Source organism: Mercurialis annua, linkage group LG5 (genome assembly GCF_937616625.2).
Source record: "Mercurialis annua linkage group LG5, ddMerAnnu1.2, whole genome shotgun sequence".
Classification (NCBI taxonomy): Eukaryota; Viridiplantae; Streptophyta; class Magnoliopsida; order Malpighiales; family Euphorbiaceae; genus Mercurialis; species Mercurialis annua.
The window spans coordinates 45783474-45800080 of record NC_065574.1 but is presented as its reverse complement, the minus strand read 5'-3'; the positions used below and the strand labels follow the sequence as shown (position 1 = coordinate 45800080).

At 31.3% G+C, this 16607-nt stretch overlaps 1 protein-coding gene across 2 annotated transcripts; it reads left to right on the top strand.

The window, feature by feature from the left end:
- The first annotated feature begins 3455 nt into the window (after positions 1–3455).
- On the top strand, positions 3456–4721 carry LOC130015610 (uncharacterized). 2 transcript variants are annotated; one of them, XR_008790854.1, is made up of 3 exons: positions 3456–3671; positions 3786–4002; positions 4137–4721. XR_008790854.1 is itself a non-coding variant. In XM_056106050.1 (2 exons), exons 1-2 carry the CDS (start codon positions 3573–3575, stop codon positions 4359–4361), a joined length of 324 nt encoding a protein of 107 aa, XP_055962025.1. In that variant the 5' UTR covers positions 3456–3572; the 3' UTR covers positions 4362–4721. The 2 variants fall into 2 exon arrangements, 1 of the variants encoding a protein (XP_055962025.1); XM_056106050.1 differs by lacking the exon at positions 3786–4002.
- Positions 4722–16607: the final 11886 nt, after the last annotated feature.

Sequence of the window (16607 nt, the reverse complement as noted above, 5' to 3'; positions counted from 1 at the left end):
AAATTTCTATGGGTAACACCTAAATGATAGGGAGTCTTTTCGAAGAGCTCCTAGTTGTCGACTCGAAGGATTTTTAATCCGACGAACTTTATGGAACAATGCGGTTGAAGGATCTGGTGGACGTGTCCAAACCGTTTAGGAGAGGATTCTTCAACCCAGATAACAATGGTATTCGAAAATGGATCCACTTCTTATATGAACGAATGACGGATGTATGCTTTAAATATGGTTTGGTAGGCCATTATCCTACTTCTTGCAGGGAAACGGTCGAAGAAAGTGCTGAGCTAGAGTCTCGGAGTATGGCTTATGGATGCGAGTGGGTTTTCTTTCAAAGAAGGCTAATCACCTGTAAAACTACCGACCTTTTAATTTTTTTCAAATAACACCCTCACCTTGTAAAAACTTCAATAGTACTCTATTTCATATTTTTACATTTCAATAGCACCCTAAATTTAAAAGAATAGATGATTTTATTATTATAAGGATTATATTTTATAAAATAACTAAATGAAAGGATCATTTTATACTTTTTTCTAATTGAACAAATACAAATAAATCCCTTAACTTAAAATACATCAAAATAAACCCTCTTTTCCAACAATTTAAATAAAAAATATTAAAATATTAAAATTTTCTGCCCTATATTTTTTTCGGCATCTTCCTCACCTCACCATGCAAAACCCGCCGCTTCTCCTCCATCGTCCTCCATGGGAGGACGAGCTCGTCCTCCCATGGGAGGACGAGATCTATTGAGTTCTTGAGGAAGAACTGCTGTTCTTCCTCAAGAACGAGGAAGAACAGCAGTTCTTCCTCAAGAACGAGGAAGAACAGTGTTCTTCTTCCTCAAATAATTTTTTTTAATTAAATATTTTTTTTTATTATTAATCTTTAAATGTAGAGAAGAGAGTGTTTTTGTAGTATATATAACATTAAATATTATTTAGAATATTTGGTAAATATAAAAGATTTATTTTGAATTTTATCCAAATGAAAAGAGTTCAATTTAATACTTTAGGGTGCTATTGAAACGTAAAAATACGAAATAGGGTGCTATTGAGGTTTTTACAAGATGAGGGTGTTATTTTAAAAAAAATTGAAAGGTCGGTAGTTTTACAGATGATTAACCTTCAAAGAATAGTAAATAGTGTGAATTCTGGATATCTCTTAATATCTCTCTCAATTCAAAAATCCAGGATTTGAATTGATGTCCTTTCATTGATTCCTCATAAATTGCATACTATGTCTCAGAACCTGAGCAACAATCGTCTGAGGGTGATTGAGAGTGACCCAAATTTTCATATCAAAGGTACTGGAGAAGGACCAAGTCAACAGATAGTTCTCAATCAACTGGTGGATAGGGGAAAATAAAAAGTTGTCAGAGTTAAAGAGAATGAAAAACCGAGGGTTGCTAGATACGAGGTTCCTGCAAAAAGAGTTCCCGCTGTTGTCCGAGATAACCTAATCCTTAACCCTATTCAGCAGACTTTTGAGATAAATAAGGAGACTAAGTCCAATTATCTTGCTTTGTCAAAAGCATTGACAACCTGCCCAAATAAAGAAATTCCTACACATCCAAAAAATTCTAAATGTTTGCTCAACGTTGGAAAGACTCAAAACCATGCAACCTTCTATTAAAAACCCTACTTCTTATAAGGAGTTTCACGTGACCCTAGGGTTTTTGCTACTAAACCTGATCTTCACAATGGTCCTATTGATGGTATAATGTATAATGATCGGATCCTTGAGGAGTTGGTATTCTTCATTTGTTCCTTAAGCCAAAAGCTACTCAACATGCCATCCCTACCTTTTAGCTCCTGCCCATAGTTCGCACTCCCTCGATCGGGAAGTCAAGTTTTCACTAATCCTAAAGTGGTCCAATTATCAACCCCTTTGTCAACCACCCCGTTTGAATTCACTCCGTGCTCCATAACCCCGTCCCCTTCTACTCTACTTTCTCAGCATGCCACAACTCTTCCCCTCATTCCAACTCAAACTCTTGGAGATTTTATTCAGACCAACACTACTCCAGGTTCAAATAAGAACAAAAGACTCAGAAAGTTTCAAATTATATTGGTGTTAGTACTCAACCTCGCCCGCTGGACATTGCTGACCTCAGGACTGGCCAGAATACAGGCATGGTGTCACCTCTCCTTAGATTTACTAGTATATTAGTGTATATTGTAACTTTATGTTGTATTATGGTAGTCTTGCTTTCTTTAATTTTTGTCAAATATCCTTCATTACTATGAAAAGAAAGAGTCTAGATTTTACTTTTCAAGTCCAATTTGATTTGTTGTTGGAATTGGTAGTATTATAATATGGTTTATCATAATATAATTATGTTAATTCCAAGTTATTATTTATTTAAAAATAAAAAGTTTAAGATCGAAATGATCTTTTTGTTTTGAAAAATAAAAACTTAATCAATCGAAAGTCGATTGATCAGTCAGTACATCGATTTTGATATCTGGAGGAAGATACCTCATCTATCTTGATAATTCACAAGACTCTGTAAATATAAATTGTGTTAAACTATGAATACCATACAAGTTGTCCTATTTGCATTAAAAACAAATCTTTACACATGTCGCTCCATTTAAAAGAGTGTTGTACTGTTAATCTAATATTATTACAAGGCAATTGTCGAACGTATTTATTGCAACTTTTAAATTAAATGAAATTAGATAATTTTCTATTGCCACTGTATCACACAACTAATATAGCTAGCAGTTCTACCTTCATCATTTCAGTCTCTAACCATTATTTTTGTGTTATGTCTATTTTTTTAATATTTAAGTCATCAATATTGATATAAAACACATTTATATTTAGTGGAATTATCATGAGATTATGTTGATTGCTACCGAGATCCAACTTGTTTGAAAAGTAAAACTAAACATCTCCATCTCTAAATATGAAGATAAAAACTATTTTTAATTAGATTGGATTTAATCCAACTAAAATACTATTCTAGAAAAAAGTATAAATTTAGAATAAAATTGACCAAACTATAATTTGTTTTTTAAAAAAAAATTGAGGCTTAGGAATGGGAAGGTAATTCTTAGCCGAAAAACAAAAACCGTCTTCCATAGAATAAAGATGAAAAAACTTTCTAGGATTTTGAGAGTGTTTATTTATGAGTTAAAAAAAATAAACAAGAGGAGGCTCATTTTTAAGGAGAAAGTACGAAACACTTTTCAAAAAATAAAATTCCAGTCTTTCAATTCTCAAGATTTTTACTATTTTGATTTTCTTATATTCAAGAAATTAAAGAAAAAAATTAAATTAAGAGGAAATTAGGCTCACCACCACCAAAAGCCTATTTATTCTCACAAGTACTGACACGCTTGTTTTCTTTAAAAAGTACATTACTCTCGTTTCTTATTTCTTTTTTACGACTAAATTTGATGTTTTTACTGTTCAAAAAATTGAGAAATCCGTTTTTGCTTTTCTCTCTTTTTCCGTCAACAATCCTATAGCAGCGTGATGGGTTTGTCAATCGTCATCATCAAAGTAAAGAATTGTAGAAAATAATTGGGCGGGCTGGACATGCGAGAGAGAAGAGGTAATTAATGGGAAGAATATTCGTGATAGACATAGAAGGCCGATGCTACAGTTGCCGGTGCTGCGACGATACCCCTCTTGCTCTCGTCGACGATGTCCTTTCTCGGGTACTTCATCACTTTTCCTTTGAATTATGTTAAAATTAGTGGGATTGAATTTTAATGAAAATTGCTTATCAATTGGATTATTTCCTTTTTTTATCAATATTGACAATTCTGCAGGGTATTGGGAATGGTATTTGGGTCAACCAATAGTGTGTGGAAGTTGAATGGAAAGAGCGATTTCTTCTAAGGTGTATCATGTGAATTAGCACATGGAGAATGTTTGTTATGTAGTTTTAGATGCTTATATGTGATGGTGCCGCTTAATGGCTTTCTGGATATGGATAATTTCATGGGACAAATTCTTACTTCAGGGTCTGGAAAAGATTATTAAGATGTAAGAGTATATATTATTTTGTGTTTACATATTTATCCATGTATAAATGTGACTGTATCTGTGGGTATATTTAGATTTGTTGATTTATTAAGTGGCAATCACATTCTGATACTTTGCATTTTTTGTATTTGTAGGACAAAACTGACTTTGAACTATCAACAATTCCAGCTCTCATACCTGTACTGAGTACTGCTGCTGGCGAGACGCTACTGCTGCTTGTTAAGCACGTTGAACTTATTATTAACAAGGTTTTTTTTATCATTCAATTCATTAGACACAATTATATTTTTGTGCTTCAACACATTTGGTGGAAACCCTGTATGTACTGCTGCAGGGCTGGCTGTTCTAAGAGTGATTGAGAAAGAAAATCTTCAGGAAAATGCATTTGTTGGGTCTCATCTGAAAAAAAGACTGACTGAGCCCAAAGAGAAATACAAAAGTAAAATATGAATTCCTTTGACTTTCCCGATCGAAAATTTGCTTTACGTATCATAATTTCAAACATGCTATTTTCTTACTGTAGTTATTGGAGATGTGAGGGGAAGATGATTAATGGTTTACTATACGTTTTCTAATGGTGTTTTTATGTTTACCAAATTCTATGTTTTTTTCCCTCATATATCTGTCATTTTAATTGTACTTTGTGCTCGTTTTTCTTCAAAATCTTATTTATAGGAGCAACTTGATTTTTTGAATCATTTCAATTGCAGTCATGGAAAAGCATCTTTTTATTTTAATTATATCTATTATTTTTTATTAAATAGTTTCTTACAGTTCACTAAAAGGTTACTAATTTTTTTATATTTTTGTTGATCAACAGTGGGAGCGTATTGCATTTCTTTTGTATTAATATGGGAACATGAATATAGCTGAAAATATTGAGAATGACGAAGAAGTTGAAGTTAAGAAGACGAATGTGGAAGCGAGAAAGGCAAAAATGAAGAAAAAGTTTTAATACTTGTGATTGTCTAGTATATGGATTTTCATTTTTAGTTGTTTGTTTGGATTATTTTGTTGTATAGGATTGTCTTCTAAAGCTATGAATGTTGGTTATTATTTTTATTTAATTTTATAAATTTGGTATCTATTTAGTACATTGTTAGTTAACTAATAGTAAACTATATTTTAGTATATATTTTCTGTTCATATATTTTGTTTTTCTGTTCATTGTAAACTATATTTTAGTAACTCATAGTAAACTACATGTTTCAAAATATATATTAATAGTTGTTTGTTTGGATTATTTTGTTTTTGAATTTATAACAATATATTCAATGTTTTATATAGGTATTCTGTAGATATTCTTTTAGTTTACTATTTTGTAATTTTATTGTTTTGATAATATGGTATATTTTTTTATGTGTTTCATTAAAATTGAGGAACATGTTTGTGCAAAGATTATTCACAAAATCGTAGCTCAATGTCGGCGAAATTGTGAAGTCATGCAAGAAAAATTTATAGAAAAATTGGAACAGATGTATATAACATATCAGAAAATGACTAAGAGGTGTCAGCTGATGGAATAGGAGATGGAGAGTTTGTCCAAGAATATTAGAGGTTACTAGAGGGTTACTAAATTGTTATTATAGGGTTACTAAAGGTTTACTAAATTGTTACCAAATATTTTTACTAAAATTAGTTTTAATTTATTTACTTTAAGCTTAAAAAAAATTAATTTTACTGTTAGTCTCATATAGGTACTTAAAAACAACTTTACGATTAGTTTACTAATGGTAAAACTCGGAGAGGTTTAACAAATTGAAGTAAATAAATACTACTTTTGTTAGTATATTATATAAAAGTTTATTAAAAGTTTATTATCAGGTTACCAAATAGTTACCAATAATTTTTTATAAAGAAAAATACATGTATGTAGTTTACTACAACTTCACTAACAGTTTACTAAACAACTACTGAATTTATAAAAACTAAAATAGTAAATCAAATTGTATAAGGATATTTTTACTATTTGTTACTAGAATTTTAAATGTTCACTAATAGATATCCCAAGATTAACTAATTTTGTATCAGTATACTATGAAAATATGTGTACTATTTAGATACCCAAGATTTCCAAAAAGTTTACTATAGGTTTTCTAATATTCACTGATAATCAAACAATTTAAATCGGGATAGTATTGCTTTACGTTTGTTTATAAGTTACTGAAGGTTTACTAAATTGTTACCAAATACTTTTATTAATAGGTTACATTTTCAACTATTAATTAACCCAAAAATAACCAATAATTATCTCTAAACTTTTCTAATAGATTTTTAAAAGTTAACTAACAAAACTTTTTTACACCCCTTTAACATTGTCATAGGTTTACTAATAGGTTACTCAAAGTGTCTTAATAGATTACCAAATGTCAATTACAACCAGTAGACAATTACTATTGTTGTTAGTATATTATATGAAGGTTTATTAAAAGGTTACTATAAGATTACCAAATAGTTACCAATAATTTTTTATAAAGAAAAATTGATGTAGTTTACTGCAAGTTCACTAACAGTTTACTAAACAACTACTAAATTTATAAAAACTAAAATAGTAAATCAAATTTGTCATAGTTTTAACAAACACTGATAGTAAAATTATTTTTTAGTTAATTAAATTAAACTGTTAGTAAACTGACTTATCTTTTAGTAAACTAATTTAACTTTTAATAAACCGATAGTAAACTGTTAGTAAATTTGTTTTTAAGTAAACTGATAGTAAAATTATTTTTATTGTAAAATAAAAATAATAAAATTGAAACTAATTTAGTAAATATTTTATAATACTGTTAGTAAACTGATAGCAAAACAAGTAATAATTTATTTTAACATTTCACAATTAAAAAAATAAAAAATAAAAAATAAAAAATTAGCTTTTTAACTAACCCGATTGTAAACCATTAATAAACCGTTAGTAAATTTATAGTAAAAAAATATTTAGTAAACCGTTAGTGAACTTAAACTGTTGGTATTGATTTACAAAAAATGGGAGTAAACTATTAGTGAACTAGTTTATCTTTTTATTAAATTGAGAATGAACTGATAGTAAACTTATTTTTTAGTAAACTGAAACTAAATAGATAGTGAACTGTTAGTACACCATTAGCAAACTAAATTATCTTTTAGTAAACTGTTAGTAAATTTATATTTATTAAACCGATATTATATTTATCTTTTAGTAAACTAATAGTAAATTTATTTTTTTAGTCTACTAATAATCTAACACTAGCAAATTAATATTTTTCATAAAAATACCCATAAATTATAGAAGTCCAAGAAACCAAATCTCTCACTGATATTTCATCAAACACTTTATGAGCACAATAAATATATATATATATATATATATATATATATATATATATATATATATATATATATATATATATATATATATATATATATATATATTTCAAATAAACTTTTATCATAGTTTTATAAAAATACAAATCAAGAACAAAATCTCATGGACAACTTGAAGTGTATAAATATGAGGTAATGCATTCGTAAATCCTAAACTGGTTAACATGATTGGAGAAAGATTGTCATGTAATATGTTAAGGAAAAGACTGAAAATCTATAATAGACATTGATAAAATAAAAAAAATAGTCGAGCGTCTCTTCATAACATTTTAAAGGGATGACAATTTTGTTTGTCCACAAGACATGCAGTATGTTAGAAATTGGAGAATAGCATTTCCTTAATCATTGTTTTCTTTGTGATATGCTCACACCCAATACTACTTACATGTGCATTGATGTACCCATACATATGTTACAAACACTGTTAATTCCTCATAATATTAAAAAAATCAATTTCACCATCAGTCCACCACCTCAAATTTACTCTCCACCACCGAAACCCACTGATGAATTCCACCAATTCTTGCTTCTCGCTTCCAAGGCTTCTGCAATCTTGTTGGTATTCAACCACCACCGCCACTGTTTGCCAATTCCTCTCCATCTCCGTTTGCTTCGTTTCTTTTTCTCTATATTATCCTCAGCTCTTGAATTTCTTGCTGCACTGAAGCTTGAAAAGGTTGAAATCAGCAATTCTCACGAGGATCAATCAAAAACAGCAATTTGTATCAGTTGTTGATGACGATTCAGAAAAATGAAACAATTTCAATCTCAAATAGCATGATTGTTCCAACAAAAAAGGATAGAACCGTGCCGATTGTGGATATAAACTGAGATAATTCTGAATTTTCTAACAAACAGTATTTTTCAACTTAAAAATTATATTTATGCAATTTGAAAAAGTCAAACCGTAAATTTTAACCAATCTTAGTCAACCGGTGTTGTTGAGAATATTTAGCCTTTTTATAGGTATTTGTCTAAAAATCCCTTAAATTAATTGAATGATGTTAAATTGTCCAGCATCTTTTTTGGATGGGCCCATTGATAAAATAGCCAGGATCTCAACATAAATATGGGCCCAATATTCTTGATTTGGTGATGATTTCTGCTGTCCTCCGCATATGAGACAATGCTTTGTTTCACAACAAAATGAAATTTTCTTTGTCAATTAAACAATTACATAGTTTTTTTTATGAATAAACAATTACACAGTTCAAGTTTAGGTGTCAATAAAAAGAAAATTCAAATTTGAAACCTTAGGGAATCAATAAAATCAATCATTATAGATTTTGAATTGCTTTGGCTCCAAGCTTTTAGCCATCTTTTAATGTTTTAGCTATTATCTTAATTTGGTATAATATTGGAGATATGTTTTCTTTTATATATTCATAATCAGAAGACAATCATGCATAAAAATCAAAGTATTCCATATGTTAAACTGATGAAAATTTAAAGGATGAATTCATTTTAATTTTTATGTAGTTTCCTTATTTGGTTCAATTTATTTACATTTGTTTTGTTTAAATTCCATGTCTGTATTTTTTTGCAATAATTATAGTATATATATTATTTTATAAACTTCATGACTTTTAAAAATTTAATTTCTTCACAATTATTTATTTAAAAGTTTATTTTTAGGTGAATCAATCTAAATTCATCATGTTTTATGAATGATGGATTATTATTAAATTTTATAATTTTAAAATTACTCTTAGAAATTCTTATTAATTATTCTTAATTTATGGTGAAATTCTTAATACTTTAATTTCACATTTTATAGATTGAAATTAATGACTTTTACTAAATTTATTAATTTTGAAAATTTCAAATCCAAACTGATAAAATTAGCTATTAATGATTGGACTACCAAAGATATTGAAAATATCAGAAAATGTTGAAATGGATGAAGTTGCTTGTGTACTAAAGTTTCAAAATCTTAAGCAAATATGATTTTGTCTAATTTGAAGTTTAAATCTCTAGGAACTAGCAAGTGCATGGGTTCTTAATTTTGTTTGTTAATCAAGAAAGTAAGATTAAGCAAATAGAAAGTTCACTCTAATATAGTTAGTTGCTTGTATTAACAAACACTCTTCATGATTAAAAGTGTCTTTGTTCAAGAAAATAAGCAACTTTTCTCTTGCGCTAGTTTCACAAAGCTGGTAAATTATTGCCATTTTTATTCATAAAAAACAAAAAATGCCATTTTTAATTGTTTATACCAATTCCTAATTTTATATTCACTTAATCCTTTTTTAAGTGTTTGTTTAAGATTTAGACATTCTGATCCGCCAATTTTAAAAATTGAGATAAATATATCTAATAATAAATTTAATTCCATGATGGGACACATAATTTTCATTTCAAACACAAACAACCAAATATAAACGGGATTATCCTCAAACTACCACACTTTTAGAAAGTAATTACAAAATTTAGATCATAAACTTATAATTACACTATTTTCGCATTACGTACTACGTACGTGGCTCGTAACGTAACTCGTTAAATATTTCAAATTAATTTATTAATTTTTAAAATTAATTGATCTTAATAATATTTACATATATTAATTATAATTAAATAATATATGCTATTTATAATCAATATTAAAGTAGGGTTTTCATAGGATTAAAAAATATGTTGTGAATCGGATTAAAATTATTATATTAATTTAATTTATTATAAATAAATTGTATTTTATTCATAATTTACACTATATAAAAAATTTATATGTTTCGAAAAACGAATGCAATCTAAAAAAATAGAGCTTTATCACCCTTAAGAGCTATACAATCTACAAAATGAACTATACAATCCTAAATCACCAACTAATGGACTTATTTGTCTGTCAATATAAATTAGGGCTTATCCCCTTAAAAACCCCTCACCTTTTACCCCCAATTCGTTTGCACCCTCACGTTGCAAAACCACCAAATATACCCAAATTACGACCTTTCACTTTCAATTGCACCCTCAAGCATTGAATTGATCTCTTTTCACTTGAAAAAATAGGTTTATTTTTGTTTTAAATAAAATATTAAGTCCTATTTTAAAATATATGCTAGAATTTAAAGTATTGATTTGAATATTTTTTAAGTGAAAAGAGGTCAATTTAATGCTTGAGGGTGCAATTGAAAGTGAAAGATCGTAATTTGGGTATATTTGATGGTTTTACAACGTGAGGGTGCAAATGAATTGGGGGTAGAAGGTGGGGGGATTTTAAGGGGATAAGCCTATAAATTAATAACATCCATTATAATTATTATTAGTTACAATATTTATTTTCAAAACAAAAGAAGACTTACAAAGGTTAATTACAGCTTGTTAGTGTTGTGTTTTGAAAGGCTTCCTATTGCGTTGGCTTTCTTCCTTAATGGATTAGAAAATATAGCTATCTTTTAGTATTTTTAGTAATATAGGCTATATTTATTTTGTATCCTAATTATATTATAACTCTAATACTAATTAAATATGGTCAATTAGTAAATTACTAAAACATCTAATTAACTAATAAATTAGAAAAGGCTATTAAATAAAAGTGCATGTCCCCCCTCCCATCCGTACTTTTATATATAGTATAGATTAAGTATCTAGTATCATAAAATATTTTTATCCAGCGTTTGCTCACCATGAATACACCATAAAAACACCAACAAAAAAAATAGAAAAACCCCATAAAGGGTATTTTTGAAATTAAAAGGGCAAATTGAAAAATAAAAAAGGTACGAGATGTAATTATTTACAAAAGGTGGATATCGCCGTAGTTATTTTCTAAAAATAGAATATTTTGATAATTATCCAATATAAACTAAAATAAAAGATCAGTTATGTAAAATAATTATTAATGGAATCAAAAACTTATAAAATAAATCATGAAAATGAGTATAGTTTGGGGGTTTGATATAATTGGCTCAATTCGCAAAATTGACGGATTAAATTTTTCAAATTAATGTTTAGAAATATAGTTGGTAAAATAGTTGAAATTGTAGATTTAGAAAATCAATTTGCCTTTTTTAATAGAGACTCGATGAGTTGTTGAACAAACAAACAATAATTCTCATCATGAATGTATTAGCAAATATTTTTTCCGCTTAAGCAACTACATAGAAAAATTATGATGCTATTTAATTATGCGTGTTTATCTCATATAACCGTTGCGCTATGTCATTTTTACAACAAGTCAATGAGTTTTTGCGATAAAAAATCTTTTAATTTTTTTTTATCATTTAATTTTTCACATGGTTAACGCACCATTAATTTGTTGTACGAATGACATGGCGCAACAGCAATGTTGTATAATTTCCTTTAATTATACATGCTCACGAGCCGGACTTGGGGGGTATAACTAGACTTGAATCTATTAAATGCAAATTCAAATATGGTCTGATCTAGTTCGAACCTAATATTTATTACTAAATTCTGGCTTATAAATGAAATTTATGCGGATAGGATCATATGTTTTCTAACGTTAAAGATTAACTTAAAATATACTAATGAGCTATAATTAAAGGCTTAAATGCAACCAAAATCACGAAGTATCGCGTGTTTTTGGTATTTGACACAAACTTTTAATTTTGTTATAAAAATACATGAACTATCTGATTTTTGCATGTAAGACCAAGTTTGTATTTTTTTCAAAAACCGATATCGTTTGAGGTGAAAAACAATGCCGTTTTAGGTCAAAAACGATGTCGTTTTATGTCCAAAACGGTGCCCGTGTTATTATTGCAAAAATTAGATAGTTCGTGTATGTTTATGCCAAAATTAAAAGTTCGTGTCAAATACCAAAAACACGCGATAGTTCGTGATTTTTGGTGCATTTAAGTCTAATTTAAATGATATAAGTTTGAATTTTAGTTTTATTAGGAGGTAGGTTTTATTCCTCCCACAAAAACCCTCCTCTCCTACTTATCAAAAGAAAAAGAAATATATTCACGCATATAAAAATGGATCAAACATAGGATCAATTTACCCCCTCAATTTGGCACAAAATATCAAAAAATTTATTTTGAAGACTTTTGAATCAAACAGACCTGCAACTTGGCACTCTAGCATCAAAAAGGCCCTCCCCCAACACTTACTCAGTCGCATCTAACAAGTGTGTTATACTCTCCACTTATAAAATGAAAAATATTTTTAAAAAACCCTTAAACATTTTAATCATTTTTTAAATTGATACCTAATTATTTAATTTCAAATTTCAATAATAATTTATAGTTATGAAAAATAAAAAATTGATTTTTTTAATTAACATTTTAAGGACTATTATTGCCCTTTTTCATAGTCTAACCCTAAATCCTAAAAATTCAAAACCTAAAACTAAATCCTAAAACTACCCAGCCATCACCCTTATCCTTGCCACCTAGAATGCACGAAAACCTTACGTAGGGAGAGTCTTCCCGTTTCAGAAACGTTTCTGTTTTGAAAACTCTCAAAAACTTTTCGGAAACGTTTCGGGCCGTTTCTATAAATACTAAAAGTTGGAAATTCGTTTCCTATATAAAAAAAAATCTTAAAAAGTTAAAAAAATCTTAAAAAAATTACTATAAATAAAAGGATCTAATCAATTACTCATACACTTTGTAGTTATGAAATTTATTGATATGTTATATTCATTATATATTGAAATTTTAGACTTTATAATTATGGAATTTATTAATATATTTTATTTGTTATATATTCAAATAACTTATCTTATTAATTGTTGTAATAGTTTATTTATATGAAAATAATTTTCATAGATTAAAATTTATATGTACATTTATATATTATAACTTTATATATTTATAAATATATCCCTATATTTTTATTATTTACACGTTTTGTTGAAGTTGGAAATCCCACATTATTTGTGTGTGTAGATGGACTTGTGTTTATATATTAGTTGGGCACCTCCACTTAATACCAATTGGTTTCAAGATGAAATCTAACATGTTATCAAAGTCTTGTCCATTCACACAATTTGAGTTTGGCCCGCCCACATGAAATGCGCGTGAGGGGGGATTTTGTTGCTCGGCACGGACACGCTACGCGTGAGGGGGAGTGTTGAAGTGGAAAATCCCACATTGTTTTTTTTTAGGGAAAGGACTTTAATTAATTAGGAACAAGCTGATGATCAGCCATTACAAGATGATGAATATGGACAGAGACAGTTCCCTCCCATCTCAAACAAGCCTGAGTTTGAGCAAAAGCATGTTTGGCTAAGGCATGAGCCACACAGTTGGCTTTCCTAGACATATGGTTAATGTTTTTACAAAAATCCTTGCCAAACAAGTTAATACAATCCTCGACAATCAGCCCGATATCATTCTTAGGCACTTCAGTGTTTTTGAAGTTCTCCACTGCAACCTTCGAGTCTGAAAAGAGCTCAAAGGGAGTAAGGTCAGCTTCTAATGCCAGACTAATACCATTTCTAATTGCACAAGATTCCCCAACAGCAACCTCCATATGTCCTACTAGCCTCCTAGATTCTGCTCTGCAAACCACACCATTCCAATCTCGGATCACAGCTCCCGTTGCATATTCTTTCTGGTTATTCCTGAAGCCAGCATCCACATCAATTCTGTATACACCAGTCCTGGGGGGTACCCACCTAGTGTCTTTTGCAGTTGTGTTTGGAGAGCTGCTTCTCCCATTTGCCCTATCTGTTTTCTGCTTTGAACTTTGGAACTCCAGAATGAACTCCCCACTCCACGTAATCACCTGGTCTGGAGGTTTCTGAGGCCAGTTGAAAAGAGTGTTATTTCTTCCATTCCACACCATCCACATAACCACACAGAACATAATAAAATCACTTTTATTCAATAAATCATAAGCATAGCTAATTAGGTCTTGTATGTGCCAGTTTCTCCTAGGCTGCAGCTTCAGGTGGGGTTCCCACAGCTCCCAAATACCTCTTGCTTTAGGGCAGAACCACAAAGCATGAATACTCGTCTCATAGTCCTTTACACAACTCGGGCAAGTAGTTTCTATATTCATTCCACGGGTCTTCAGGTTCACCTTAGTGGGAATTCTATTAAAAAAACACCTCCATATGAAGACCTAAACTTTTGGAGCCATGTTTAACTTCCACAAATAGTTCCACCATTTAACCTTTCTATTATCATCTGAGCCCGCTGCTACATTTTTCATTTTCTACGCTAGGTTGTATCCACTCCGGACCGTATACTCCCCTTTTTTATCGAAGTGCCACCTGAGCTTGTCCTGAATTTTGGAAACAGGCAAGGGGGTATGGAGAATTAGCTCAGCTTCCTCCGGGGAAAAGTTTTCCTGGATGATGCTTCTCTTCCATTCTCCATTTCTTATCAAGTCACTAACCAGCATGTCAGTGCCAAGGGTATGAGGCCCTAAGATTCTGAATGTGTCCTCTCTCGACACCCATTTATCATGGTAAATTCTAATGGAGGCACCGTCACCCACTCTCCACCTGAGGCCTGTTGCCAGGAGATCCCTGTCCCACAAAAGACTTTTCCAAGTGAAAGATGCTGATCAAGGGCATCCTGCATCCATAAAGCTCCCTTGTTTGAAGTATATGCACTTTAGAACTCTATTTAGGAGGCTCTCTGGGTTACTGAATATTCTCCAACATTGCTTGGCGAGAAGACTCCTGTTAAAACATTCCATGTCCTTGAACCCTAGCCCCCAAAAACACTTAGGAGCACACAATGATTCCCATTTGGCCCAATGCATTTTCCTTGAGCCCTCTTGACTCCCCCACCAAAACTTGTTGCAAAGTTTTTCGATTTCCATGATCAGGCTTTTAGGGAGTCTGAAGCAATTCATAAAGTAGACAGGGATAGCTTGAATGACCGCTTTAAGCATGACCTCCTTGCCCCCTCCCGAGAAAAGGTGTTCTTTCCAGCTTTGGAGCTTTTGCCAGATCCTTTCCCTAATTGATTTGAAGCTTTCCCCTTTCTTTCTTCCCACAGAGGACGGGAGGCCCAGGTACTTCTCGTGACATTGGACAATTGGGGCTTGAAATATCTCCTGTATCTCCTTACAAGTGAGCTGGTCTGTTCCTCTACCAAAGCAAACACCTGACTTTTCTAAGTTAATTATCTACCCAGAAGCCCTTCCATACGTGTTCAGGATCTTCTTAATATGTCTACACTCCGCCCCGTTTGCCCTGGCGAACAGTAGGCTGTCATCTGCAAAGAAAAGGTGAGAAACTGAACAATTCTGTCCAAAACTCAGCCCTTGGATCAGCCTCTCATCCACTGCAGCTTGAATAAGGCTTGAGAGACCCTTGCCTCAGCCCCCTCTCGGGTATAATATTTCCACAAACTGCACCATTCAGAATAAAGGAGTAGGACACTGAAGTTATACAATTCATGATCCTATCCACCCATCGCTTATCAAACCCCATTCTACTCATCATATATTCTAAAAAGGACCATTCAACACAATCATATGCTTTTGACATGTCTAACTTGAGGGCTAAAGGGCCATTTTTCTTTTTACCGGACTTTTTGATCACATGAATGCATTCAAACCCTACCAAGGCATTATCAACAATCTGACGACCCGGAATGAAAGCACTCTGAGCACAATCAATTACTTTGTCAAGAACACATCTCAACCTATTAGCTAAACATTTAGAGACAGTATTGTAAACTACGTTACACAAGCTAATAGGTCTGAACTTAGACATTCTATCCGCATTTTTAAGCTTAGGGATGAGAGCTATAATAGTATCATTAATGCAGCTAATATCTACGTTTTCATTCAAGATTCGAAGGCAAACCTTTGTAATGTCCTCCCCAACAATCTGCCAATACTTTTGAAAAACGATGGCTTGAAATCCATCGCTCCCCGGAGCTTTTGTAGGTGCCATTTCCTTAAGAGCTGCATAGACTTCACCGGATGTGAACGAGTTGCACAGGTGCTGGTTGTCCTCCCCTGACACTCTAGCTTTCACATGTGTGGTCACCTCCTCTATTTCTCGCTGCGTGGGACTAGAAGTTTTGTAAATTGTTTCGAAGTACTTCTGAACCACTCCTTCAATCTCTCCTTGCTCAACTTTCCAGTTCCCCATCTCATCTACTAGACCCTTTATTCTGTTTCTCGCTCTTCTCTTAGAGGCTCTCATATGGAAATACCTCGTGTTTTTGTCCCCATGAGCCAGCCAATCGACTCGCGCCCTCTGTTTCCATTTAACCTCTTCCTGGCCAAGAAGCTCCTCCAACTGCTGCTCTAGGCCTTTTATTTGATCTGCAGAAAGACTGGGATTGCTAGTGTTGTGTGCTTGC

What these genes read in the sequence shown, in the direction of transcription:
- LOC130015610 (XM_056106050.1), top strand. Translation starts at nt 3,573, where the DNA reads ATGGGAAGAATATTCGTGATAGACATAGAAGGCCGATGCTACAGTTGC. An exon ending in TCGACGATGTCCTTTCTCGG is followed by an intron (nt 3,672 to 4,136) that starts GTACTTCATCAC and finishes TTGTATTTGTAG; the next exon opens with GACAAAACTGACTTTGAACT.